The sequence below is a fragment of the Sinohyriopsis cumingii genome, unplaced genomic scaffold (assembly GCF_028554795.1).
Source record: "Sinohyriopsis cumingii isolate HCF-2022 unplaced genomic scaffold, ASM2855479v2 utg002115l, whole genome shotgun sequence".
NCBI classification, from domain to species: domain Eukaryota; kingdom Metazoa; phylum Mollusca; class Bivalvia; order Unionida; family Unionidae; genus Sinohyriopsis; species Sinohyriopsis cumingii.
In genome coordinates, this window is record NW_028316133.1 from 155,000 (window position 1) to 182,934 (window position 27,935).

General features: G+C 35.1%; 1 protein-coding gene across 2 annotated transcripts; it reads right to left on the reverse strand.

Moving 5' to 3' along the window:
- Positions 1-9,959: 9,959 nt before the first annotated feature.
- On the reverse strand, positions 9,960-27,676 carry LOC149771128 (uncharacterized). Of its 2 annotated transcripts, none has more exons than XM_089948835.1 (2): positions 27,608-27,676; positions 9,960-10,465 (listed from the first exon to the last, which is right to left on the reverse strand). In XM_089948835.1, the coding sequence occupies exons 1-2, from the start codon at positions 27,638-27,640 to the stop codon at positions 10,292-10,294; spliced, it is 207 nt and encodes a 68-aa protein (XP_089804961.1). In that variant the 5' UTR covers positions 27,641-27,676; the 3' UTR covers positions 9,960-10,291. The 2 variants fall into 2 exon arrangements, with proteins under 2 accessions (XP_089804961.1, XP_089804960.1); XM_089948834.1 differs by lacking the exon at positions 27,608-27,676 and adding an exon at positions 22,890-23,008 and having other exon boundaries at positions 9,984-10,465.
- Between the last annotated feature and the right edge of the window lie 259 nt (positions 27,677-27,935).

Genomic DNA, 27,935 nt, shown 5'->3' on the forward strand with positions numbered 1-27,935 from the left:
GCAACATAGTCCAGAGATTCTGTGCTGTCCAAAATCTGACAAAAGAAATGATTTTCTTGGGAAAAAATTTAGGAACCGCTATGTACGATTGGTCAGAGTAAATTAAGGTGTACACTTTGGAAGTAATGTGAATTTAAAGTGATGACCTTGGTCGAAATTCTTTTGTCCGAAAATTCCTGAGAGAGGAGAAGTTTGGCTTCAAGAAAGCCTAAAAGATTAGTGCTTTTCTCATTAAACAAGAAAAGGGAACCACGTGGCTGTCTTGTAAGAAAAGACAACTTTTAGTGCTAGGACACACAATTTCTGAAAGAACAGCATCAAGGTACGCAGTTTTTATTTTTCACGTAATTTTCTATTTTTGATTGTTTTATGCCAATGTGTTTGATATGAATAGGATCCATATTATGTATTGTTTATTCAATTTCATGGAAATCTGTTGATGCTGGAGTTGTTATGCAATTTATCTCTTTAATTTTACAGTCACTAGTTCATTGATAGACTTGACGGATTGCATGCTATCCAGGTTTTCCTATGTGTAGGATTTCATAGGGTTATATGAAACAATTTCCTTTGTCTGTTAGGATGATACTGATTATCGTGAGTTAGTGATAATTGCGTATTTATATCTGATTTTGTAATGCTTAAATAATCTTGTAGGTTAGGGATTGCTGTGAGCTAGAATTTTGTGAATTTTATGCAATAGTAATCAAGCATGTGGTAGCATAGGTAAAGGTAGTGTTAGTTACACTGCTGACATGTTAATTTATGGTCAGTTCAAAATTCTTTACTCTGAAAATTCCCGAGAGAGAAGTTTGGCTCTGAGGAAGCCCAAAAAGAATAGTGCTTTCCTCATTAAACAAGAAAGTGACCAGGTGGCTGTCTTTAAAGAAAAGACAGATTTTAGTGCTAGGATGCACAATTTCTGAAAGAGAACAGCATTAAGGAAACAGCTTTCTGGGAGAGACAGGACAGTCCAAAGACGGAAGTCCAGAAAGAGATGATGTGTTAAAAAAAACAAACAAACTAGGAAGTCCAGAAAGAGATGAAGCATTCAGAATAGGAAGACTAGAGAGAATAGGAAGACATGTGATACACTGGTCAAGAGAGGAAGGTGATACAATCAGTTGTGGACATTGCGCTCTTTTTATGACTCGTTATTATGATGAAATAAATCCAAATTAGACACTGCTATTAAATTCTGTTGACATAACTGAGGTTGTACTGGAGTTGCCGCTGTTAATTGTTATTTATTAAATTTTGTTATTTTTCTTGTCTAAGGGGGCTTGTATTGCCTTATTTCTTCCCAATAGTCTTGCTCGAGTTCTCTGTTGATATTCTATCTATCCACTCACACCAGGCCATAAAATCGAGGGAGGTCATCTTCTAGATAACTACCCTTCTTACCAAGAGTGCAACGTTACACTAGGAGCTTTAAGAAGCTTGGATTACTTTTTTGCATTCTTGTTGGTAATTCTGTGGCTATTTTTACAAGCATGTAGAATGATTTCCTTGGATTGTTTAATATTCAGAAGCAGGGCTCACCTTGGACAATCTTGACTTTTTTGCCTTGATGATCTCCATTTCTAAATGATAAAATATCCCAGAATTTTTGCAGTATTGAAAAAACTCAGAGGTCTTGGAAATGCTTAATCATGTGTATTTGGATGCAGATTTTTTTCTGGGATGCAGAAAATCATATATGCAGGAGTTCTCCTTATGCAAGCAATAGCTGGTTGACAAAGTCATATGTTTGCCATTCTGCTTCAACCACCTGCTGAGTGGGAAAATCTTTTGATCAATTGATCATTTTAGCTGTGCTGATATTTACAGTGATTGAATTCTGTGCCTGTTTTCAGCCCCCCAGATGTGCATGTTATCATTGTAAGAGTACATCAAATGAGTTTCCCAGTGTGTCCGTATAAATAGTGCATGTGACCTTGAAATCAAGACTCGTCAAGATTTGGACAAATTGCCATTTGCAAATTTGGATGAGTATTTTGGATTAATTGACAAAGATTGTAATGAGATTCAGAAGAGTGCTAAAGTTGTTAGAACTGATAGCTCAGATGGAACGTTATCCAAGTATAAGAAAGTGCAAGATGTCTTGCCTAGTGTTTGGAATAAGACATTTCCTTGGATTGACAAAATTTGGCCTCACTCTGATGGATAAACAAGAGGTATATGCCAGTAGTGTAAAGAGTTTTGAAAATTGAACTCGGTGGCAACTACTGGTTCTTCTCATCTGTACATTTAGATACTTTGCATATGCCTAATATGCTTGTGGACAGGGACTGCAACTTTTGCTGGTGGGACTCCTATTTTTATCATAGTAGGAGTCCTGAACTCCTTGTTATAAAATCCTTGAGGGGCCTCTGAACTTGGATAAGTTAGGGTATCTTGTGAAAGGTAATCCAAGGTTTTTTGAAGAAAAATATTCTAAGGTAATCCAAAGCTGTATGAAGTCTATTGCCAAAAAAGTATTCCAAGTTAATCCAAGGTTATTTGAAGCTAATTACCACAAAGTATTCTAAGGTAATCCAATGTTATCTGAAGCCAATCCCCAGAAGGTATTCTAAGGTATTCCAAGGTTATCTGAAGCCATTTCCCACAAAGTATTCTAAAGTAATCCAAAGTTATCTGAAGCTATTTCCCACAGAGTATTCTAAGGTAATCCAAAGTTTTCTGAAACCATTTCCTACAGAGTATTCTAATGTAATCCAAAGTTATCTGAAGCCATTTCCCACAAAGTGTTCTAAGGTAATCCAAAGTTATCTGAAGCCATTTCCCACAAAGTATTCTAAGGTAATCCAAAGTTATCTGAAGCCATTTCCCACAAAGTGTTCTAAGGTAATCCAAAGTATTTCATGCTTTAAATCTTAAGGAATCATAAGAAGCCCATATTTCTTTTCTCTTAAGAGTTGCAAATGCAATCTTCACAAAAATGCACCTGCAATTATTAGATTTAACCCCCCCCCCTTTGCATGAGAAAGTCGGGTAAGACAATTTAACAGTCATGAAGATGCCATAGAGATTTAAACAAAGTATGTATTAAATTTAGATGTGGCATTAGTGACATGACATAGATGAGAATTAGATAGCTTCACCGAATTTGCGTTTGCTAATTAAATTTAATAATTCTAAAAATTGCCCTCTCTCACTACATACCTACCTAGCTACCTATTTTTGACAAATTTGTCTTTTTCTCTCTATATCTATCTGTCTGTCTCTGTCTTGGAGTCTCTCAGCGTATATCTGCCCATACATTAATTGACCATTCAGCTATTATCCATCCAGCAGATGTACTGTTAAACCTGCATATATACTTACATATGTACATGCATGCATTCATGCATACCTACCTACCTGCATCCATCCATCCATACATAGAAAGATACATATATACACACATTCATACATTCATATTACAGTGGTTTATGAATGACAGTTACTATAAGAATTATAAACACATTTCAGATGAAAAAGTTCGGATAGGCTGACATTTCTTGTATTCTGTTGTTTTTCTTCCAAGAATCACCCGCAATACAGCTAAATTGTGTAACAACCTGACCCATAAAAGACATTATCTTGTAGATGAATAAAACAAGTTTGTAATGGCTGACTTGTCATAGAATTGTTTGTCATTTTGTTCAGAATGGTTGATTTTCTTTTGATATCAGACAATGTGTAATTAAAACCGTGTTGGCACGTCATTGCTCATGTTATTAAAGCTAATGAGTACTTGGGGTTCAGATCATTGGCTTGTCAAAAGCTGATAATATTCTCATGCTTTGTGGGTATCATTGAAAAAAAATGAACAATAAGTTTAAGGTTCTTGCACAAAGCAGAAAACATTGGTTCATTGAGTACTGTTGGATTTTGTAGTCCAAACATATAGGTAAATTAGGTTACCTTGTCAGTCACCATTAACACCATCTTTATATATGATGAAGCTGACCCAGTTTCAAGCAGCCTTGACCCAGATATGTCACCCTATACTATAATGGCAGATCATTGGTCAGGACAGCTGGAAATAATACGACAGAAAAGCTCATGGACTCTGATTTGATAATGCATTTAATGACCCCAGATCTAGGTCTGTTTTTTTGCTGACTGGTGTGTGTTACACATTGATAAATATATGGTAAATACATGTCTGCATTATATAATTTGAGAAGCAGACAGCTTATAGATTACATTATTTGAAAAGCAGTCAGTTACAATGTTATTTAGTTCAAGAAGCAGCCATTGTTTAGATTATATTACTTGTGAAGCAGTCAGTTTCTAGATTATTTCACTTGAGAAGCAGTTAGTTAATACATTTGGTAAAGAGTGAGAGAATTTTTAATGTTGTGGTGAATCATGAATATCTGACATTTTGTACTGTCTCAGTATCTTAGTCTATTCAGTATGTATTTTATACTGACTCAGTATCATAGTCTGTTCAAAGTGTATTTTATACTGACTCATTATGTTAGTCTATTCAATGTTTATTTTATACTGACTCAATATCTTAGTCTATTCAATGTGTATTTTATACTGACTCAATATCTTAGTCTATTCAATGTGTATTTTATACTGACTCAATATCTTAGTCTATTCAATGTGTATTTTATACTGACTCAATATCATAGTCTATTCAATATGTATTTTACACTGACTCAGTATCATAGTCTGTTCAATATGCATTTTTTATTGACTCAGTGTCTTAGTCTATTCAATGTTTATTTTATACTGACTCAATCTTAGTCTGTTCAATGTGTATTTTATACTGACTCAATATCTTAGTCTATTCAGTGTGTATTTTATACTGACTCAATATCATAATCTATTCAATATGTATTTTACACTGACTCAGTATCATAGTCTGTTCAAGATGCATTTTTTATTGACTCAGTGTCTTAGTCTATTCAGTGTTTATTTTATACTGACTCAATCTTAGACTGTTCAATGTGTATTTTATACTGACTCAATATCTTAGTCTATTCAATGTGTATTTTGGACTGACTCAGTATCTTAGTCTATTCAATTTGTATTTTATACTGACTCAGTATCTTAGTCTATTCAAATTGTATTTTATACTGACTCAGTATCTTAGTCTATTCAAATTGTATTTTATACTACTCAGTATCTTAGTCTATTCAAGGTGTATTTTATACTGACTCAGTATCTTAGTCTATACAGTATGTATTTTATACTCAGTATCTTAGTCTATTTAATATGCATTTTTTATTGACTCAATATCTTAGTCTATTCAATATGTATTTTATACTGACTCAGTCTTCTTGCAATCCATTCAGTATGTATTTTATACTGACTCAGTATCTTAGTCTATTCAATATTTATTTTATACTGACTCAGTATCTTAGTCTATTCAGTATGCATTTTTATTGACTCAATATCTTAGTCTATTCAATATGTATTTTATACTGACTCAATATCTTATTGTATTCAATATGCATTTTTATTGACTCAGTAGCTTACAATCCATTCAATAATAATAATAATAATAATAATACTTTATTTTGAGAAGGTAACTTAATTAGTTACTGAACTAATCTACCTTGAGGTCTTCTATCTGTTATGTACAATATATACAGTATATACAACATTATGTGAAGAATCTGGCTTGACACTAAATAATTAAGTAATTTTAAAATTAAAATTATCAAGCCTGGAACACATGCACAGGCATGTGTGAAAACATAATCATATATAAAACATAAAATATCATCCTGCATTGAAAAATTCAACTATGAAAATGATGCAAAATTACAGAAAAGCAGGCGGTCTTTTTTGTACTAGAACTGTTCAATTTTCTAAAGATTTCATCCATTTAAGACATTGATTATGAAAAGAAGAAATGTTAGGAGCCTGCCTTATGTCACTGGGAATGTTGTTCCGTACCAGTGGACCAGTAAATTGAAAACTTTTTATAAACAATTCCTTCTTTGGCCATGGTATAATGTAATTTTTTCTTCTAATGGACCTTAAATTTGGAGTACCATCAGCATCTCTTTGGTGAAAGATATTTGTTAGATAGACAGGAATGGCTTTTCTGGATACTTTATACATCAATTTGGCCTTTGTAAGAAATATTCTTTCATGTATTGTTAAAACCTTTATATTGTTCATTGCATCCTGAAAATTGTCTATACATTGATCTTGAATTAAATGGCAAGCCCTATTTTGGAGTCTTAAAAGTGTTGTTATGTTTGAATTAGAGGTATTACCCCAAAGTACATTACAGAAGTCCAGATATGGCTGAATACAACTTTTATAAAAGATGACTCAACTTTTATAAAAGATGACTCTGTTCTGAAGAGAATGTATGTTTTGATTTTCCTCAGTAGCCAGAGATAAGAATGAACTTTTTTTGAAACCTGTTTAATGTGAATAGACCAAGTAAGATTGTTATCTACGAATACACCAATAATTCTATCTTGAGAGGTCATGTTAAGGCTCACATTGTCAAATAGAACCTGGAGTTTGTCGCAATCTAGCCTTGCTCATTTTTGTTGTGTTGTAACTAGTAGGGCTTTTGTTTTTTCTATATTTATGATCATAACTGTTTTCCTTGCACCATACTTGAAGTCTTTTGAGAACATCTTGTTAGTTATTTTTGAGTACTGTTTTGGTTTTACCCATCTCAGACAGCGTAGTATCATCTGCATAGAGGTCAGTGGAAGAAATTGAAGTTCCAATCTTAAGAGGTAAATCGTTGATGAATAGAATGAATAACAGAGGTCTCAAGGATAGAGTCCTGTGGTACTTGGCAATTAATATTTTTACTTTCAGAAAGTTGACCATTTAAAGATACTTTTTGCACTCCATCGGTTAAGTAAGAAGTAAACCAGTTTAGGGAGTTTTCACTGCATTGACAGATTTGTAGTTTTTCAAGCAAAATTTCATGGTCTACAAGATCAAAAGCTTTATGAAAATCAATCCCATTTCTCCTTGATCTAATGCTTTCAGCCATTTATCAATCAGAGATACAAGTGCAGTTTCACAGGAGTGATTCTGCCGAAAACCAGACTGATAATCATGAATAAGATCATAAGTGTTCAAATAGTTGAGAAAAGAATCAAGTACATGTTTTTCTAGTAATTTGGAGAGACAGGAAGGATAGAGATGGGTCTATAGTTATTTACATCATCTTTTGTTCCTGGTTTATGCAATGGTATAACCTTGGCAGTTTTCCATGTTTGTGGAAATTTATTAGACCTAATACTTTCAGTGCAAATGAAAGCTATACTCTCTACAATTGCAGGTGCAGTTACCTTTAGTAGCCTTGGTCCAATCATGTCAAGTCCTGTAGCTTTACAATCATCCAATTTTTTAAATATATTTCAACACAAATTCTGGACTCATTTCAGGAATTTCAAACTTTATATTGTTTGGTGGTTTTTTTAGCACAAAAATGTTTAAGTTCCAGATGATTGGATGAAGTTCGGCGTTCTTTAAGTTTTTCAGCAATTTGAAGAAAAAAAATATTTGAGATGTCAGTTGGATTATCAGTATAAATGCTGCCATGATCGAGGATAAATTTCAGTTTTACTCTTATATTTGCCTGTACCAAACCCTGAAAATACTTTCCAGATAGCTTTTGGGTTATTTTGATTTTCATCCAGCACTTTTTTTGTAGTGCGCTTGTTTGGCTTGATGTATCATTTTATTAACTTTATTCCTCCAAACTCTATATTCAGTTTGATTTCCTACAAATTTTATTTGGTCTCTTTGCTTTATTGCTTCTGAAATTTCTGGAGAGATCCATCCTGGCTGGTGGTCTTTTTTCATCCTGTGTGTTTTTAAAGGGGCATGTTTGTTCACTATACTGATGAACAGATCTGCCCACGTATCTAAAACATCATCAATATCTTCAAAGATTTGGACTGTATTCCATGGAATCTGTGTCACATCTTCCAGGAGTATAAGAGTATCAAAGTTTTTAAAAGATCTATAAGTACCAGATTTATGGATATTATTTTTTGTTGATTTGCCATTGACTTTATGTGTTAGAATAATTGCAAAGTGGTCATTTCTACCAATCTTTGGAACCATTACTTCCAAAACATTTTCTTTTGTATTGGTATAAATATGATCTATAAGTGTTTTAGAGGTAGATGTTACTTTGGTGAGTTCATTTACAAGTTGCTCCATACCTAATGAAGCAATAAAATTCATCCAATTCCCTTTTATTTGATCAATGAGAAGGTCTGTATTTATATCGCCTAGAATGTAAAATTCTTGCTCTTCATTTGAAATTTTATCTACTTGAAGTTCAAATTATTCACACCAATCAGTATGTGATGATGGGGGTCTGTACAGAAAACCTATTAAATAGGGCTTAGCTTTTTCTGGAGTGATCTGTAGCCAAATGGATTCTATTTCATGTATTTCTAGGTCTTCCCATCTTTTACAAATAGTATCGGTTCTAACATACACAAAGAGCCCACCACCACCTGCTTTCCTATCCTTTCGATAATGTTTGTCATAGCCATTGATATATAATAAATTTTCATCCTGATTTTTTGTTAAAATTGTTTCTGAGAGTCCAAATAAATGGATATTATTATTTGGAAAGGTTAGCAGTAACTTCACTTGATCAATCTTTCCAAGAAAACCCAGAATATTGAAATGACCTTTGTGTAAACCTTTGCTAGAAAACTCCTAAATTCATGAGATTAATATCAGTGCTATTAGAGGCACTCAAGGAGACCTTAAAAGTATTAAAACTATGTTCACAGTGATCATCATTACAACTATCATTACTGTATAAAAAAATTAGTTTTTCTACAACTGCATTTTCTACTTTCCATTCCATATGCATTTTTTATTGACTCAGTATCTTACAATCCATTCCATATGCATTTTGTACTGACTCAATATCTTATAACCCATTCAGTATGCATTTTTTATTGACTCAGTATCTTACAATCCATTCCATATGCATTTTGTACTGACTCAATATCTTATAACCCATTCAATATGTATTTTTTATTGACTCAGTATCTTACAATCCATTCCATATGCATTTTGTACTGACTCAGTATCTTACAATCCATTCCATATGCATTTTGTACTGACTCAATATCTTATAACCCATTCAATATGTATTTTATACTGACTCAATATCTTACAATCCATTCCATATGCATTTTTTATTGACTCAGTATCTTACAATCCATTCCATATGCATTTTGTACTGACTCAATATCTTATAACCCATTCAGTATGCATTTTTTATTGACTCAGTATCTTACAATCCATTCCATATGCATTTTGTACTGACTCAATATCTTATAACCCATTCAATATGTATTTTTTATTGACTCAGTATCTTACAATCCATTCCATATGCATTTTGTACTGACTCAGTATCTTACAATCCATTCCATATGCATTTTGTACTGACTCAATATCTTATAACCCATTCAGTATGTATTTTATACTGACTCAATATCTTACAATCCATTCCATATGCATTTTGTACTGAGCGAATATCTTATAACCCATTTATTATGCATTTTATATGGCACAATATATTGACAAACCATTATATACGCATGTTGTATGCGATCTCAAATTATTTAAAATATTTCTTTCCATGATAGGACCACATTGCACTAATCAAATAACTGTGTCAGCAGTGTTGGATGTGGTTTATTATCAGACAAAATTATGAATAATAATTTGCTGATATTTTGTACATATGTGGGATTGGTTATTTCGTTGAGCAAGGGTTTTTGATCTGATAAATACGGTAAGTGACAACTACCAGCATTACCATATGTACTCACGTATAAGTCAAGTCCAACTACAAAACGGCACAAACCCAGATCTGTACACTTTGTTAGGAATAATCATGTGGCATGTCGGGGTTGTTATGCTGTCACTGTGGTAGGTGTGGGGTGGGGTGCTTCCAATATTTATTTAAATTATTATAGAAGTCCCACTCAGGCTCAAGTTTGGTTGGAAGTTAACTTAATGAAAGATAGATGTAAAGCTCTGCGCCCCCAGTCAACAATGTCTTAATGATTGAATATACAAAAAAGTGAAATTCAACTAATAACATTTTAATGCCAATTCAATAATCAAATGATTAAAATTCCCAAGTACTCTCCTTCCACTCAAACCTGTGATAGTCTGTTGCATCATTTGATTTGTAGTGTTAGATAGCTTTCCACCGGTCCTTGTATTCTACTCATCTGTATATTCTTCTCTCCTATTCCTCCAATTCCTTCTCCTCTTCCTCCCGACTTTCTCAAAATTCCTTCTGTCCACCGACTCCTCATTACTCCTCCTCCTTCTCCACTTTCTCCTCCTCGACTTCTTTTCCTCCTCCTCCTTGACTTTCTCCACCAAATAGACTTGTCAACTCCAACTGCTGTGCTAGTCTCACTTCTGTCTCCCCTCTTAGAGACTCGGGACTTATCTGAACCAGAAGTTCTGTCCCCCAAAAAGCTTCCTGTGAAAACAAGGATGGTACAATATTTTCCTATTGTTGACACTCCTTAAGCCTTCTTGTCTCACACTACACCCAGCCTATCATCAGATAATGGCTATTAAATTTCTTCGGTCATGCATTCATTCACATCGAAATACTCATACATTCTTGTATGGTAAAACAACGTCATAATAAAATCAAGGTAACAATTACATCTCATACATAAATCAATAAATTGCTATGATGTCATGTAGCGTGATGTCCCATCCAGTCACATTATCCTGACACCAGGCTGACTAGTCCTAACACTAACCTCTTAATGCTGAGTGCCAGGCGAGGCAGCTGTTAGTACCATTTTTATAAGTCTTTGGTATGACTCAGCCAGGGATTGAACCCACAACCTCCTGCATCCAAGGCGAATGCTCTAACCACTAGGCCACCAGAGCCTTGCGTAAGAGATTAACTCTCGCTAGCCTGTGGCATGTTTAGACAGCAACCATGTCTTGTACTAATACTATAGTTTATACATAACTTACAAACGGTTTGAGCAAACATGACAAATCAATTGAACAAAATAGACCTTGATCTGCAGATGCGTTACACTATGACTGATTAGGATCTTTGTTATTTGCAGTGTGACTTATGGGTGAGTATATATGGTAGGCTTTCCTTTAAAATTTTGGACTTCATCTTTTGGCCATCCATTCATTTTAAAAATATGGACAAACTCTTTGTACTTGTGTACTGCTCTGGTGGCTTAGGTAGTTAGAGCGTCCACCTTAGATGTGGGAGGTTGTGGATTCGAACCCTGGCCAAGTCATACAAAAGACTTTTAAAAATGTTACTAACAGCTGCCTTGTTTGGCGCTCAGCATTAAGAGGTTAGTGCTAGGACTGGGCGGCCTGGTGTTAGGATAAGGTGACTTGGTGGGACATCATGCTAAATGTCTGTGTCATGATGCCCAGTGCTAGACATCACTATAAACTGCTACACTCCAGAGATCATAGTGATATGACTGAAAAAGTTTTAAAGCTACATTAAAAATCCAAATCACACACACACACTTACACACACACTTTGTACTTGATTTCAGAGAGACCATAAGTTTTGAAAAAATTATCCAATTCTGTTCTTTTTTTGTTGTTGTGTGGTGTCTTAGAAAAATCTTTTGTCCATGACCCTGTTTGAAACCACTGTGAAATCCATATCAAGTGCATACATAAAAATAGCAGTATGGGGAAAGAAAGCACATATGAGCCTTCTTGTATTTATCACCTAAAAGTAAACACATTTGTATTCTTACCTCTGTACAGTTTAGTTCATAATTCACTGACCAGCATAATTCTATTTATTCATTTCCATTGTTCTAATTGTGTCCTTCAGATTTTTTAAAATAATTTCTTTTATAACATTCTTCGTGCATTGATTTTTCACCTTCATTGGTAAGCATAAATATGGAGGTATAAAAATATTCTTATTGAAAAGATTTTTGCTATTGCTATGTTGAAAATAAGCACATGTACCATCATCAATTTAAAAACATAAGCTGTTATCCCCATCAGTGATAATGCTAAGGAAGATTGACACAAAAGACGGCAAACATATCTTCAGGGGAGGTAAATAAGATCCAAACTTTTACTTATCCTTTCCTTTCATTTCTGCTTCACTTATTTTAAATAGGGAATATTTAATGCTAATTCTGTGACTTTAAAGCCTGTATTTATTGTACTTGAGTTGTCATGCAGGCCTTCATATCCATGTTTGTTTAATTGTCAGCATTTTTTTGGTGTGATTTGTTCTTATCAAAAAGAACTGGCATCCAAAGCTTTGCATATCTGTTGATATCATTGATGGAGAGTGTTGAAATCAATTTAATTTTACTTAATCATACAAAATTACCTATAACATACAATATTTGTGTGTTTAAGATTGTGTCCAGATCTTTAATTCATAAATAATGGGAGTACAGTGGCCCCCATCTTATAAAGTCAAAACATCTACTGCCGCAGGAAGGTGGCCATATAAGAGGGGTGATATTTTTATGGACAATCATTTAGATATGTGTAATAAATACATATAAATATGAAAAACCTAACTAATTTTTAAATATTTAATATTTTCATTTAAAAATCATATGCATATTATGAAATGAATGCGTTAACACATTAACCCCAGGAACTTTTTGTCATTTTCGCCTGAAAATCGAGTAGGAAACACATTTTGAAAGCTATTTTTGAATAGACTCGAAAACACCAAATCCCCAGTCATCTTTCAATAACATACTGCCTAGTTGTGTTAGAAACATCGTTTTTCATTGGCTATTTGAATCGCGCATGAGCAGAAGGATAAAAGTTGGGAGTTCTTTTCTTTTTTTTGCTAAATGGAGCCATTATTTTTGTATGGGGACCACTCTTTATTCCAAATGCCAATCTGATCCTACTTTTTGCAAAGGCTCATCTGTCTGTTTGCAGTTCATACTGGTTTGCCTTAGATCTGAGACCAAAAAGTCTAAAATCCAGACACAAAATCTGATTCCGACCACGAGGGAATTTTGGGTAGAAAAAAGCTGGGTCCAAAACATGAGGTTTTTTAATCTGTATTTTGTGGTGCAACTAGATATTCCGGATTATTTGGTATCATTGTAGAGCTACATCTGTCTACCTTTCTATAATACCACCCACTTTAGTGTATCATGCATGACCACGATGCTACAGAGCTCGGCAGTAGGCTACTACCTCCTGCCCCATTAATCGTCGCTAGAGGTTAAAATGTTAAAATATTAATGTTTGTTTAAAATAATTATGAATAATCATTGCTTATGTTTCAAAACTATTTAAAAACCCTATCAATAAGACACGATACAAACTTCTGGCTGTAACTTTCATTCTCTATCTTCATACTAATATGAATACCCCTACCTCATTTGCAGATGTCTCCTTCCGTTCCATTTTCATGCTGCTGCAGAATATATAAATGATGATGTTTTTGTGAATCTTTCTTTTGGTGCAAAGTGATTCTGTCTATAAAATGCTGGTGGTTGCTGGTCGGCAGTGGGACACATTGAATAGGAGGACCACTGCACTTGAAGTTGTATTGCATTGACTTTGAGTTATAATATGTTAAAACAATGTGACATTTTCACCAGGTCAGATTTTATAGAGCCATGATAAGTTGAGATGATTCAAAACTTCCTTTGAGTGGTAATTTTCTGCATGATTTTAGTTAATAATTTGCAGTCAGTTTGATGATCCAAACGTTTAGCCTCTAGAAAATATAGAGGTTAAAAACAGTTCGTGCCGCCAACTGCTGAAGTTAAACACGCAGGATTTTCAGAACCGTAAATTCTTAAAAAAGTGAAGATCATGGAAATTTCCCAAGACGGTCCTTGCGACATGTCTGGTCTTGGTGGGAGATATAGCATGTTGAGGTGACGAAAGCAAAAGAAATTCAGCTGAGCTTACTGACTTTAAATAAATCCAAAATGTATCCCAATGTCATCATTCTAATGCCGGTATCGTCAGGGATCTAATTAAATTGGTCTAATTTAGTTTAGTTATTGCTACTCAATATATTTTAGTTTTTAGCTCATGAGAATCATTAAGTACTCCATTTTTGTATTTTAATACTCACTCAGGCTGCAGCCTTGTTGAAAATCCCTTACTTGTAATGCCATTAATTTTAATGGCTCCATCAAGAATGTGACAGAGAGGGGGCACTGTCTACCAACCTTGGAGTGGCAAGCTGACCACATGGTTGGTTTTTCTCCATTACATGTCACATGTGCTGATGTTAGGAGCAATAATGCAAAAATTAAAGATGTTTTGGTGTGAATGTACCTTTTCCTTGTAATTTCTGTATCTGTTGCATCCGTCCCCACCCCAAATAAATAAAAAATGATAATTATTCAAATAAGTTCAAGCTTATGAGAGCGTGATTAATTTGGAAAATAATATATACCCAAAATAATAGGTTCGTAGAATTTGTTTTCAATTTCTTCAGATTCCTTTATTTTTTGTTTCTTAAATGCAAATTGTATCCTTAACTGCAGACAAAAATCCAATATTTATTTTTAAAACCCAGGGTCTGGTTTCCACTGCACATGCATATACCAGTGACTGAATCCCAGACTGCAACAGTGCAATGCGTGCATCACATAACTATGCTATCACTTGATGTCTCGTGGATTTTAATCATTCTGGTACATTTTAATTTCCTTGACAAGCAAATATGGCAAGATGCAGTTTCTGAAGCAGGATAAAACCATTTTAAAGAGCAAAACTAGTCAGTTGATGGACAGTATTTTCAACACATTGTTTTATTTCATGCTTTTTTGGCCAATACTTAGAATTACAACTGCATAAATTACATCGGTATTTGTTGAGCTCATGTTATCAGGAAGCAGTGCATACATAGCAGTCACTGTATGGTATCGTTGTTGACAACAATTTATAGTTGTAAGTTTTCATTTCCTGAACTATTGCTAGATTTTTGTCATACTTGCCATGAAGCATTATGATGGTAAAAATTCATTTGATGACATGCTCACTCACTCATTTGATCATGGGGTGAAGGTCATAGTCAGAAAATGTATGTTAAGGTTTTGTGTTGTTTTAACTCTCATGATGGATTTATTTCATACTTTGGAGTAATCCTCGTGAAGCTAAGACAATTCATTAAGCAGCATAATTACTTGCCCTTTTGGCCTCGAGATCAATGTCATTGTTATAAAAAATGTGTTTTGGTTTTGGTAAAAGTTTTTTAAGTTGTTTTTATTTACCTAAACCACATGACATCATGACACTAAAACAGATCTTTATGCGATTTGCTCATTCATTCTTCTGATCATGGGGTCAAGGTCACTTATTTTACAGCATTGCTCTGAGTATAGGCTCGATGTGCACACTGACAACTGTTATCACTGAAAGGTTGATTTGCTTAAAATGTTTGTTTTTGAACTTGTAAAGGATAAATTTTATTATCACCGTCACTGGGTAACAGGTTCATTGCATGGTTGTCAGAGTAGACCTCTGCGTTATTTCTTACAAGGGACAGCACTGTTGTACCTAAATTGTTTTTATTCAGGGTGGCTATATGAGGGCATAGATTTCTGATGCATACATCTCATTGCCATCAAAGTCTTTAGTGGTACTTTGACTTATCAGATTGTAAACATGCCCTACTGAAGTAAGTCCTATAATTAACCCTAAAACCAAACACCGTAAACAATTTATGACTCAAGGGAACAAAAATGTGACTACTCCAAAATACAAGGATTCCATTTATCTCACAAATCTCATTAATTTCCATGAAAAATCATTAAACATTTCCTGAAATTGTCCTGCTTGAAGTAGCTCCTTTGTGCATGAAGGGCGCATAATTGTTCAAGTTCACTGGCTTTTTTGTGGTTTATTGAATAGAGCTCTTGAGACGAGACAATATTGTATGGTTTTACATTTCCTAAACAAGCACTGAGTCGCTGATCTGTGGCAACCATGCACAACAAGCAGCAAATGGATGACTGTGCCCATTTCATCAGAACTTTCATTGTCTGGGCTGCTGTGTAAGAGATCAAGTTCCTGTATAATTGCATAAATATCTGCGTGACAGTAGCTCATATTGCTGCACTGAAGTCCTTTATATATTTTATATTTAGTTTTGAGACAGATTCAGGCTAGAAATTTACACAAGTGCAGCGTATACTGAGCAACCTTTCAAATCTTATGTATGTATGTGTTTGTGTGTGTGTGTATGTATGTATGTATGTATGTATGTATAGTTAAATCATCCTGTGATGTAAAAAGTCCCCGACTCTAGGTCATTTTGAATTGTGTGGCAAACACTGACCTTGTCTGTCTGTTCTTAAGCAAATTTATACTGTAAACATCTTCAAGGTATGTAGGAAACAAATACATATTTTCATGATGTACTTTCAAGTTTACTGTGAAAGAAGAAAATTTCATATTTCATTTCAACAGTTTATCAAAATTAAGCTGTTGGGACTAAACTGAGTATTTCTTTTCTTTGTCATTTGAACATGTCTGTTCATTAGTCTGTCTGTCTCTCTGCCTTTGTCCATTAGTCTGTTTGTCTTTCTGCTAAATTGACAGTTAAGTGGGAGACATTATGATTATACTTCTGAGACTAGGTCTGCATATGCAGAGAGATTATATGAGACATAAATTGGCGTGTCTCTGTCTTTGTGTCTGTCGATGTTGTATAAGTTCCTTGAGATCCATTTATATACCAAGAAATCATTATGCTTTTTTATCCATGGCTACTTTTCATTTTTTTTTTCTTGTACTTTTTAAATACTTTTTACTTTTGGCATCACAGTTTCCATGAGTGTATACCACATGTGTTTGAGAACTTAATTCGGGGTTTTAATGCACATTATCAGGCAGAAAAATTGCATGGTTAAAATCTGGTTGGAATTTTTATGTCAAGAAAATAAATCAAAGAGAACACCACTCAAGGAAAAGTTTGACTTTCATGGATTTAAATCTTTTATAAACATACTTACAGTTGATATTTATTGTAACTGACAATGCTCTGATAGGTCTTTGGTGGTTTTTAGCTCACTCAGGGTCATGAGGCCAAATGGCCCTAAATCCATCATTCGTTCATGAACAATTTTGCTTGTTACCACTCTTGAGTCCATATTTAGGATCTGATTTGCATAAAACTTGGAATATTGGGTTATACCATCAAAATCTTACACATGTTTTATAATGAGCAAGATTCATGCATGTTGACGAGGTGATCTCACACCGGATTGAATAACCTTGTTACCACTCAAAAGGCCATATTTTTGATCCAGTTTTAATCAGACTTGGAATATATGCTTATATAATTAACCTCTTGGATGAATTCGATAATGAGCTAAGTCAGTGCATATTAATTAGGTGAACTAGTATTTGATTGGCTGGGCTTTATACCACTCTGGATGCCCTTTTTCTGATCCAGTTTTAAACAAACTTGGAATAAGTGCATTTATCCTCAAGATCTCATACAAGTTTGATAATGAGCAAGATTCATGCATACTATTGAGGTAATATTGCATGACCTTATTACTCATAAACCATATTTCTGATCCAGTGTTGATAAAACTTGAAATGTGGGTTATAAGATCAAGATTTTGGATGGATTGGATAATGAGCAAGTTTCATGCATAGTAATAATCTTCAGCTTGCTAACTCTCATTTCTGATCTGATTTTGGTCAAACTTGGAATTTATCCTGATCTCTTTAAGATCTCAGAAATGTTCAATAATGAATACTAATGAGATGATCTTGTATCTGATTGGCTGAAGTTGTTACCCATCTGGAAGCCATATTTCTAATCCTCTCTTGACTAAACTTGGAATATATACTTATCTCATAAAGATCTTGTACAGGTTTGATAATGAATGAGATGCACTTATACCTGTCCAGTAGCCTTGTGGTTAGAGTGCCCACCTTGGTTGCAGGAGGTTGCAGGTTCAAACCCTTGCCAAGCCATACCAAAGACATATAAAAATGGTACTAGCAACTGCCTTGCTTAGCACTCAGCATTAAGACTGGTCTGCCTGGTGTCAGAATAATGTGTCTGGGTGGGACATGATGCTGCATGTCTGTGGCATTATGACCCAGTTCTAGACATCAATATAAACTGTTACATTGCAGCCATCATATTTATATGACTGAAAAATTGTTAAAGGTATGTTAAAAATCCAAAACACACACACACACGCAGATGCACACATATTAACATATTAATGTGCTGAATTTGCATCATATAAGCTGAGCTTGTTATCACTCTGGAAGTCAAAGTAATGATGTGACTTTGATCAAACTTGAAATATTAGCTTATATCATCAAGATATTGGATGGGTTTGATAATGAGTGAGATCCACTTGCATTTATGTATGCTTCCATCTGATTTGCTGAGATCAGAGGTTTGATCAGAATTTGATTATTATAATTAGAGACATTAGTGGGATCTATGAATAATAATGAGATAAACTTGCATCTGATTGGCTGGCCTTCTTACTACTCTTAAAACCATTGTTTTGGTCTGTTGGGATTATCGTCATCAACATTTTGGATGACTTAGAAAGAGAACTGTGTACATTAATTAATCCTTCATCTTTAGAACAATTTTTATCGAGATATAGTAAAATTGGTAAAATCATCATGATATAAAGATTGGAAGATAGTTTATATTGTATTTTTTCTCATACTGCTATGTAAGCCTGATTTGTGAAACAGTAAACTGTTAAGTTGAGCATTATCGGGCACACCTGGACCTCTTGTTAGAATTTTGCTATTTGATACTCTCAGAAAATTTACCAGATCTTCCGATTTGTAGTGAAGCTTCACTGCTTATTATTGCTTTTTTTACTCAATTTCTGTTTCTCATTTGCAACAAGAACGGGAAATTCTGTAATATTAAAAGTTCTGAATCTAGGTCTAGGTTTCCTTAACAGTTGAAGAGAATATTTAAAGATGAAATATTTTTCAATTATGGGTAGCATGTCTGCTAATTCATCTGACTTTTGATGAAGTTATATGATTGGACAAAGATATTTTTCATTGAAAATTGACACTATTAAATGTTAAAGATATTGCTTTGCACTTTGTAGTCCAGGGTTTGATACCCGTAGTGTGCTTATGTCTTGTGTTTGTGGGATCCAAGAGTAGTCGTTTTTTTGTTTTCAGGTTTCAGGTTTCCCAAGTTTACCTAACTTCATAAAGTACTGAGCTCCAATATTGCAGTTATCAAGGTATTTTTCTCAAGTATGTATGTATGTATGTATGTATGTATGTATGTATGTATGTATGTATGTATGTATGTATGTATGTATGTATGTATGTATGTATGTATGTATGTATGTATGTATGTATGTATGTATGTATGTATGTATGTATGTATGTATGTATGTATGTATGTATGTATGTATGTATGTATGTATGTATGTATGTATGTATGTATGTATGTATGTATGTATGTATGTATGTATGTATGTATGTATGTATGTATGTATGTATGTATGTATGTATGTATGTATGTATGTATGTATGTATGTATGTATGTATGTATGTATGTATGTATGTATGTATGTATGTATGTATGTATGTATGTATGTATGTATAAGGCTTGAATGCACAAAGATGAATGTAACATATTATATCATATATTATTGTCTCATTATAATGCTTAGAGAGACATTGAGTATACTGCCTTATAGTGAGGCCACCTATTGATAAAGTACATGATTCAGGACTCCCTCATAATGCTGTCCGTGTGTGTGTGATCTGGATTTTTAACATAGCTTTAACCGTTTTTCAGTCATGTTGCTACGATGTATGCAGTGTGGCAGTTTATAGTGATGCCTAGCACTGGGGAATGACGTCGTAGACATGTAGCATGATGTCCTGCCCAGTCACATTATCCTGACACCAGGCTGACCAGTCCTAACACTAACCTCTTAATGCTGAGTGCCAAGCATGGCAGCTGTTAGTACCATTTTTATAAGTGTTTGATATGGCTTAGCTGGGGATTGAACCCACGACCTCCCGCATCTGAGGTGGACACTCTAACCACTAGGCCACCAGAGCGGTCCATAATGCTGTCAATGAGACCCATGCACTGCCTTATAGTGAGACCACCTTATAATAAAGTACAAGATACAGTACTCCCTCATTATAATGTAGTCAATGAGAGCCATCGAGTATACAACCATATAGTGAGGCTACCTTACAATAAAGTGCATAATATAATCTCACAACCACTTTAATAAAATGGATCCATGACATTATTTGCCATATCACATGAACTGTATTATAATGAATGTCTTTATATTGAGGGAGTACTGTATACCTAAGACTGGTAGTTTGACTGGTGCATAATGCTGTAAATGACATAGACTCGCAATGATTTTTTTATGGCTATTTTATTTTCAATATTAATCCTTGAAATACTGTGTTGAATAAATATAATTTTCAAATGCGAAATAAATATATCTGTATGAATAAAAAATAAACCCCGTTCTGTTTACGTAATCAGTTTTGAAAACTCGTATTTGCCTGGTACTAAGTAAAATTCCCAAGCAGCCAATTAATTTAGGTATCAGAGATAGTCTACTTTTGAAGTATTTTTTGGATAACTGATTTTTTTTTTGTTTTGTAAAGAGGAAATAGATAGTAAGGATAATTAGACTTTCACACACACACACACGCACATGCACACACACGGTACATAAAGGCTGACATTTAACTTCAGCCTTGAGCAACTACTATAATTAAAATAAAATCATCCTCTAGGATATTTAGTTTGGTCAGAAATTGCGGTAAACTTCATGCACTGATTAAATTACTGCTGTTAAATTCGAATTCTTTCACCTCTAACGATTTGATGTATGACATTTGCCATCCCATCAGGTAATTATGAATGTTCACTGGGTGTGGAGGATTTTATCATAGATAAAAATTTGAAATCTATTAGTGGCTTACACCGCTAATAGCCATGTCATTGCTTTCATTTCACTAAATTGTGGAAAATTGCTTGCTGCAAGCTGTTCACTCATGCGTGTTATCTATGTACAGAATTAGTCATGCACACCTGGGCTTTAGGGGAACATAGGTGATTCAGAGTAAGTCCATGCTGAGATTTTTCTTCATCTAGCATACACCTTGACTTTGCAACCAGCCTACCGCTCAGGTAAAACAAGAAGCAAACGGTAGAAAAAAAACAGTGGTGAAATATTTAAGCTCAAACAAATCTACATTAACTTTGAAAGAAGAAAGATCAATAATGGCAAGATTATATCATTGAAGAAAATAATATTCTTTGGCACAAAAAGCACACACAGAGAATAGTTTTACTTGTTTTTATAAGCATAAAAACACGTATATGCGCCAAGAAAAGAGCAAAATTGCATTTTCTAATTCTTTAAATTCTGTTCTGTGAAACATATCTATCAGTAGACATTACACTTGGACATAGCATAGCTGAGAAAAGATTTGTGGTTTCTAGTTTTCAGTTCATGAACAAGGCTGCTAATTCTTGTAATAGTTTGTTGTATAACCTGTATGACCATGGTTTTACCATACATGTTATAGCCATTATGACCATGGTCTTACATTACCTGTTATAGCCAGTATGATCATGGTCTTACCATACATGTTATAGCCAGTATGATCATGGTCTTACCATACATGTTATAACCTGTATGACCATGGTTTTACCATACATGTTATAGTCAGTATGATCATAGTCTTACCATACATGTTATAACCTGTATGACCATGGTCTTACATTACCTGTTTTAGTCAGAATGATCATGGTCTTACCATACATGTTATAGCCAGTATGATCATGGTCTTACCATACATGTTATAACCTGTATGACCATGGTTTTACCATACATGTTATAGCCTGTATGACCATGGTTTTACCATACATGTCATAGCCATTATGACCATGGCCTTACATTACATGTTATAGTCAGTATGATCATGGTCTTACCATATATGTCATGGTCAGTACGATCATGGTCTTACCATACATGTTATAGCCTGTATGACCATGGTCTTACCATATCTTTTAGCAAGCATGACCCAGGTCCTAGCATACATTTTATAGCCTGTATGACCATGGTTTTACCATACATGTTATAGCCAGTAATAGATACGAGGAAGTATACATTTCACATTATACATGAAAGTGGTAAGCCCCTCAAAAAATTATATACACACATCCACACAGACACCCACACACACACACCCACACAGGGGTCTCTGGGTGGCTGAGTGGTCTAAAGTACTCACCTTTGCCGATCACTACCATCTCACCTCTTTCCCCATGGGTTTGAGTCTTGGGCTCAGCTGATGTGGGTATGTAAGAATGCTTGCCAGTAGCTTCCTGTGGGTCGGTGGTTCTTACCAGGGTTTTCCTGGGTTCTTCCTCCACCGGTTATTTACTGTTTGCCATGTATAGCCTATCATGCTCAGAAAAATGGTGTTGTACCCAAAAGAACCAAAATACAAAATAAGTACATACCATCCTCTGTTAGTTTGGTATAATATTGACTAGGACTTTAAATGAAAATATTGAAAGTAAAGTCCACAACTGCCATTATTTTAGCCCACATGACTGTAAATCTCAAGTGGGCCTATGATATGGTCCTGCATCTATCATGGTACATATGTTGTTGATCTTGCATCCATAAACAGTACTTGTTACCATTCTGGAGACCATAAAGATCTTGGAAAAGTTGGATAATGAGTGAATTCTACTAGTGAGGTGATCTTGTATGTAATTTTTAGCCTTTGATCACTGTTGAAGGCATGTTTTAGATCTGATTTTGATTAGACTAGGATCTGTCTGCATGGGTTTGAGTATTGGCTAAGCCAGTATGGGTATGTGAGAAAGCTTCCAGTAGCTTCCTGTGGGGTGAGGTTCTTACCTGTGTTTTTCTCATATTCTTCCACTGCCACGTACACTGCTGCCATGTATATCCTATCTTGCACTGAGAATGGTGTTAAACCCCAAAACCAGAGCAATTTAACTTGGAATATAGGCTTGCATAATTAAGATCTCTGGTGAGTTTATTAATGAGTGGGCATCATGCATATTAATGAACTTAACTTCAATCCAATCAGCTGAGCTTGTTTCAAATCTGGAAGCCATATTTTTCATCCAGTCTTGATCAGGCTTGGAATATAGGATTGTCTTGTAAAAATGTTGCATAAATTTGATAAATGAACAACATCCATCGTTATTAATGCAGTTGAATAGTTGAGCTTATTAACACTCTGGGGGATATTTCTGATCTGGTTTTGATCAACTAATGTACTGCTCCAGTGGCCTAGTGGTTAGAGTGTCTGCCTCAGATGTGGGATGTCACAGGTTCAGATCCCAGCCAAGTCATTCCAAAGACTTTTAAAAATGGTACTAAATGGCACCCAGCATTAAGAGATTAGTGTTAGGACTGGTCGGCCTGGTGTCAGGATAATGTGACTGGGTGGGACATGATACTACATGTCTGCGGCGTGATGCCCCAGTGCTAGACATCACTGTCAACTGCCACACTGCAGACATCTTAGAGATATGACTGAATAATAGTTAAAGCTGTTAAAAATCCAATTCACACAGACATGATCAACTTTAGTAAATAGGCTTAAATCATGAAGACCTTTGATGATCACTGTCGTGTGAGATCCACACATAATAATGAGGTGAGTTTGGATCTAATTGGTTGAGCGACTGTTGGTCAGATTTTACTTGGTATGAAGACTTAAATTATTAAAATATCCAATGAGCTTATATTGAATGAGATCTGTGCATCTGCATGACTGAGCTTTTTGCCTCTTAAAAGATGGTGTTTCTGACCTAATTATAATCAGATTTGGTAATTAAGCTAATATCAAAATATTTGATGAACATTAGCAAGGTCGGGGCCCCGAGTGGCTGAGTGGTTTAAAGCGCTCTCCATTATGGATCGCTGCCATCTCACCTCTGTCTGTGTGGGTTTGAGTCTCGGATTCGGCCAATGTGGGTGTGTGAGAAAGCTTGCCAGTAGCTTCTCGTGGGTCGGTGGTTCTTTCAGGGGTTTTCCTGGGTTCTTCCTCCACCATTAATACTGGCCGCCATGTACAGCCTATCGTGTGCTAAAAAATGGCATTAAACCCTAAAACAATAACAACAACATTAGCACGGTCTATGCATACCTGCCATTGCATGATGTTACTTGTGAAAAAAATGTGATTTTTTATTCCCAAACCTCCTGACACAATTGTTTCAAAAGACATGAATTTCAGTAATTTTAGTGGGGAAAAAAAGCAAACAGACCACCACATTATATGTTCGTAGCATATACCGAGCAATCTGTATGAACAGTAAACTATTGCTTAAAGCTTGGTGCAGTTTATACAGCTAATTATCATGGAGTCATTTAAAAGGTAAGAAAATCTGATGTAACGAAACATTTTCCAAATCACTTAATTGGCTGAGAAGAGCTAGGATGATGCAGTGTCAAGTCCTTTGAACACTGCTGCTGGTTGTTGTTGTTTTAGGATGAGTGTTAAGTCAGACAGAGGTGAGATGGCAGTGATCCGTAACGGAGAGCGCTTTAGACCACTCTGCCACTTGGGGGCCCCCACTGCTGCTGGAGCCTGTTGGGATAATTTGCATAGGTAAAGTACACTAGATGAAACTTGTTTCAAGTTAAGTACGATAAGAGAGATTTGTTTCAAAGAGCAAAATTTATTGTATGTCATTGCCTTGAATAGGAATGTTTAAGCCATCATTATTAAAGATTATTGGAAACTTTGTGATTAATGGCATCATTTCTTAGAAGATGGATTTGGACATAAAATTCAAAACACAATTATTTTGGTAGTCAGAATATAATACAAGTATGGTTCATTTTTTATAGGCAACATATCGTAACACAACTCTGACTTTGAAAAAAAACCAGGTTTTGCTATTTTGCTGTGTTTTGGTGAGTTTGACATAAAAGGTAGGTTACTTTGTTTTGGTGAGTATGACATAAAAGGTAGATTACTGTGACCTTATTTTCAAGCTCCTGAGTCTGGTTAAGTTTTATGTTTAGGCCAGTTTCTTGGGCATAGTTGGTCACAGTCATACAACTAGGTATATATGTGTATTAGTACAAGATCATCTTACCAAAATGTAGGTCACTGTGACTTATATTTCATGCTTCAACATCTGGTTACATTTTGCATTTCAGCTAATTTCTCTGGCATTATTGGGCATGGAGGAATGCAATTTTTTACTTGGGGGGTGGGGTGGATGTGCCCGTACCCTACCAAAATGTGGTTGCTGTGATCTACATTTCGTGTTGTTATGCTGTTCAGACAAGAAAACAATTGCTTATGTTCATTCTTCAGGCATCATATGGCACAGAGTCATGCAGCTTGGTACATAGACGTCTCTTACTGATTACAACACATTGCATCGACTTCAGTTAAACTTTGCATTTATGCCCTTTTCTCATGCATTATTGGTCACAGTAGCATTTATATTTGTGTGTACAATAACACCCATCCAAAATCAGGCCACTGTGACTATCAGTTTCATGCTACAGTGACTTTGATTATGTGTGTGATTTGGATTTTTAAGATAGCTTTAACAATTTTTCAGTCATATTGCTTTGATTAAGTTGGGCATTTTGTATTTGTGTAAATGGAGTCATGGTTACTCAGTGGTTAAGGTATTGAACTTGTAACCAAAATAATTTTAGTTTTATTGGTTCAATTGAATCAGTCAGAACTGGTTAACTGGTTACCATGGTTTGTCTCTAGGCAAGGCATGTTTGATCTATTACTTGGCACACTATAACCTTCAAAGTGCTGCTGTGCCATAAAATGCCGCATGAATTGATGTTAGTTTCTCAGGTATTATTTGCCAATGTTATGATGTTTGGTAAGTTGAGATATTAGGTACAACCAAATGATCTTACCAAAAGTAGGTCACAGTAATTTATATTTTTCATTTCAATGGCATCATTTAAATTTTATGTTGAACCAGTTTTCTCATGTATTATTTTTCATAAGCATTCAACATTGTAGATGCATCTTGGTGAGTACATCTCCACCATAACAAAATTAGGTTGGTGTTTTAAATATTTCACACCTCATGTAGTGACACAAATTCAGTTTTCCATTCATTTCAGTTTCTTGGGTACATTTAGCCACAGATTTGTACAAAAAGAAGATGGCAGGACAATTGTATTCTATGTACACATTTCTTGTTCCTATAGACATTCCTAAGAAACATCCAATTTTTATTGGACATTTATCATGCATTTTGGTTTCTTTCAATATTCAGTTGCTTAGAATCATGGCAGCTCCAGGGAAAACTAGGTTACAACAATATTTCATGTGAAAATTGTTTGAATTACTGTAAAATAAAATAAGATTGTCATGTTTAGTGGAATACATTTAGAAATTCTGACTCCCCCAGACTTAATTCTGGATCTCCTTGTCAATAAAAACGGGTTGTTTGATGAAACTTTTGTAGCCCCATGCAGTGCAGGGGCTGCTTGGGTGGTTGTTACACCAGTGGTCACACTGCAATCTGCATCCTGTAGTCTAGGAGTGCAGAACTTAAACTGTTACACTGGCGGAAATGACTTTGATTGGAACTAAGTGGGATGCACTATGAGAGTTATGTATCTATGACAAAAGCATAAACATACTGATTTCTGTAAGGTAAGGACATGGACCACAGGCCGCAAAAAATATGTTGGCAATTGGCCCACAGGCCATGTGTTGTGCACCCATGCTGTAGTCAGATGACCAGGAAGCTGTATCCAGACCTGGTTTTTAGGAATTCCTTTTCTGCATGGGTTCAGGTCTCGGATTCGGCCAATGTGGGTATGTGAGAAAGCTTGCCAGTATCTTCTTGTGGGTTGGTGGTTCTTTCTGGGATTTCCTGGCTTCTTCCTCCACCATTTATACTCGCTGCCTTGTATAGCCTATCTTGTGCTGAAAAATGGTGTTAAACCCTACAACAACTTTTACTCCTTCAAATACTCCCCATTCACCCATCTCGAATTAATAAAGCAAGATAGGAATGAAATTTCCCTAATCAGGGAGTTTTTAACTATGTTGTATTTTACATTTGATTATCAACTGCTGTACATCTGAGACCTCTCTTCCCCTGTCTGCCCCATCCCATCCTATGGCATTGTACACAACACCCCAACTTTTCATTTCATTATTTGCCAATCTTGAGGACTGTTACTCAAGGTACCTGTGTGTATTATAAGTTGCAAACAGATGTGGTTGATAAGTACACAATCCATCATCCTGCATCTCCACCACCCCAGGGCCATGCCCAAACTCTCATTCTAGTAGACCATGCCCTCAACCCCCATTTTTCACTAAACAAATCAGTGGCTTTAATAAATGCATCTGCCTGTATATGCTGTATACATCTCATTACCTGGCATCCACCACCCAGGGGCCATCCTCACCCCTAGGCCTATTACACCACATACCTAACCTTTCATCTTTTGCCCAAATGTAATACTATAATGCATGTACTTCAAATCTGGGAGCCTGCCAGTAAATGTTATACAGTTTCACAAATAACTTATTAGTATGCATGCAAAGCTAGGCAGAGGTAAGAAATGATTTTTCACGCCTGAAAGCAAACCTCATTATCCTGAATGTGGTGGGGTGATTGCATTGTGCAACTTGTAGGTCAGACACACTTACACTATAACAATCCATGTGTTGCTACAGTATTTGTGCTTGACTGGCTGATAACGGTAATGTGAGGGTCTGAAGGGAGACCAGTAAAAATAATAATAATAATATTAATAATAATAATAATAATTACTTTAGTACAGTAAAACTAATAACATTGCATAAACAGTGGTAGTAAGTATATAATACTACCATTATATTATCAACTGTTTCATTAAGGCCACATGCAGATGGGTCTAGGCCTCTTTTGTCATATAGTTATCTATGTTGATGAA

What these genes read in the sequence shown, in the direction of transcription:
- LOC149771128 (XM_089948834.1), bottom strand. Translation starts at nt 22,935, where the DNA reads ATGGCAGCAGTGTACGTGGCAGTGGAAGAATATGAGAAAAACACAG. An exon ending in AGAATATGAGAAAAACACAG is followed by an intron (nt 10,466 to 22,889) that starts GTAAGAACCTCA and finishes TTGTTTTCACAG; the next exon opens with GAAGCTTTTTGGGGGACAGA.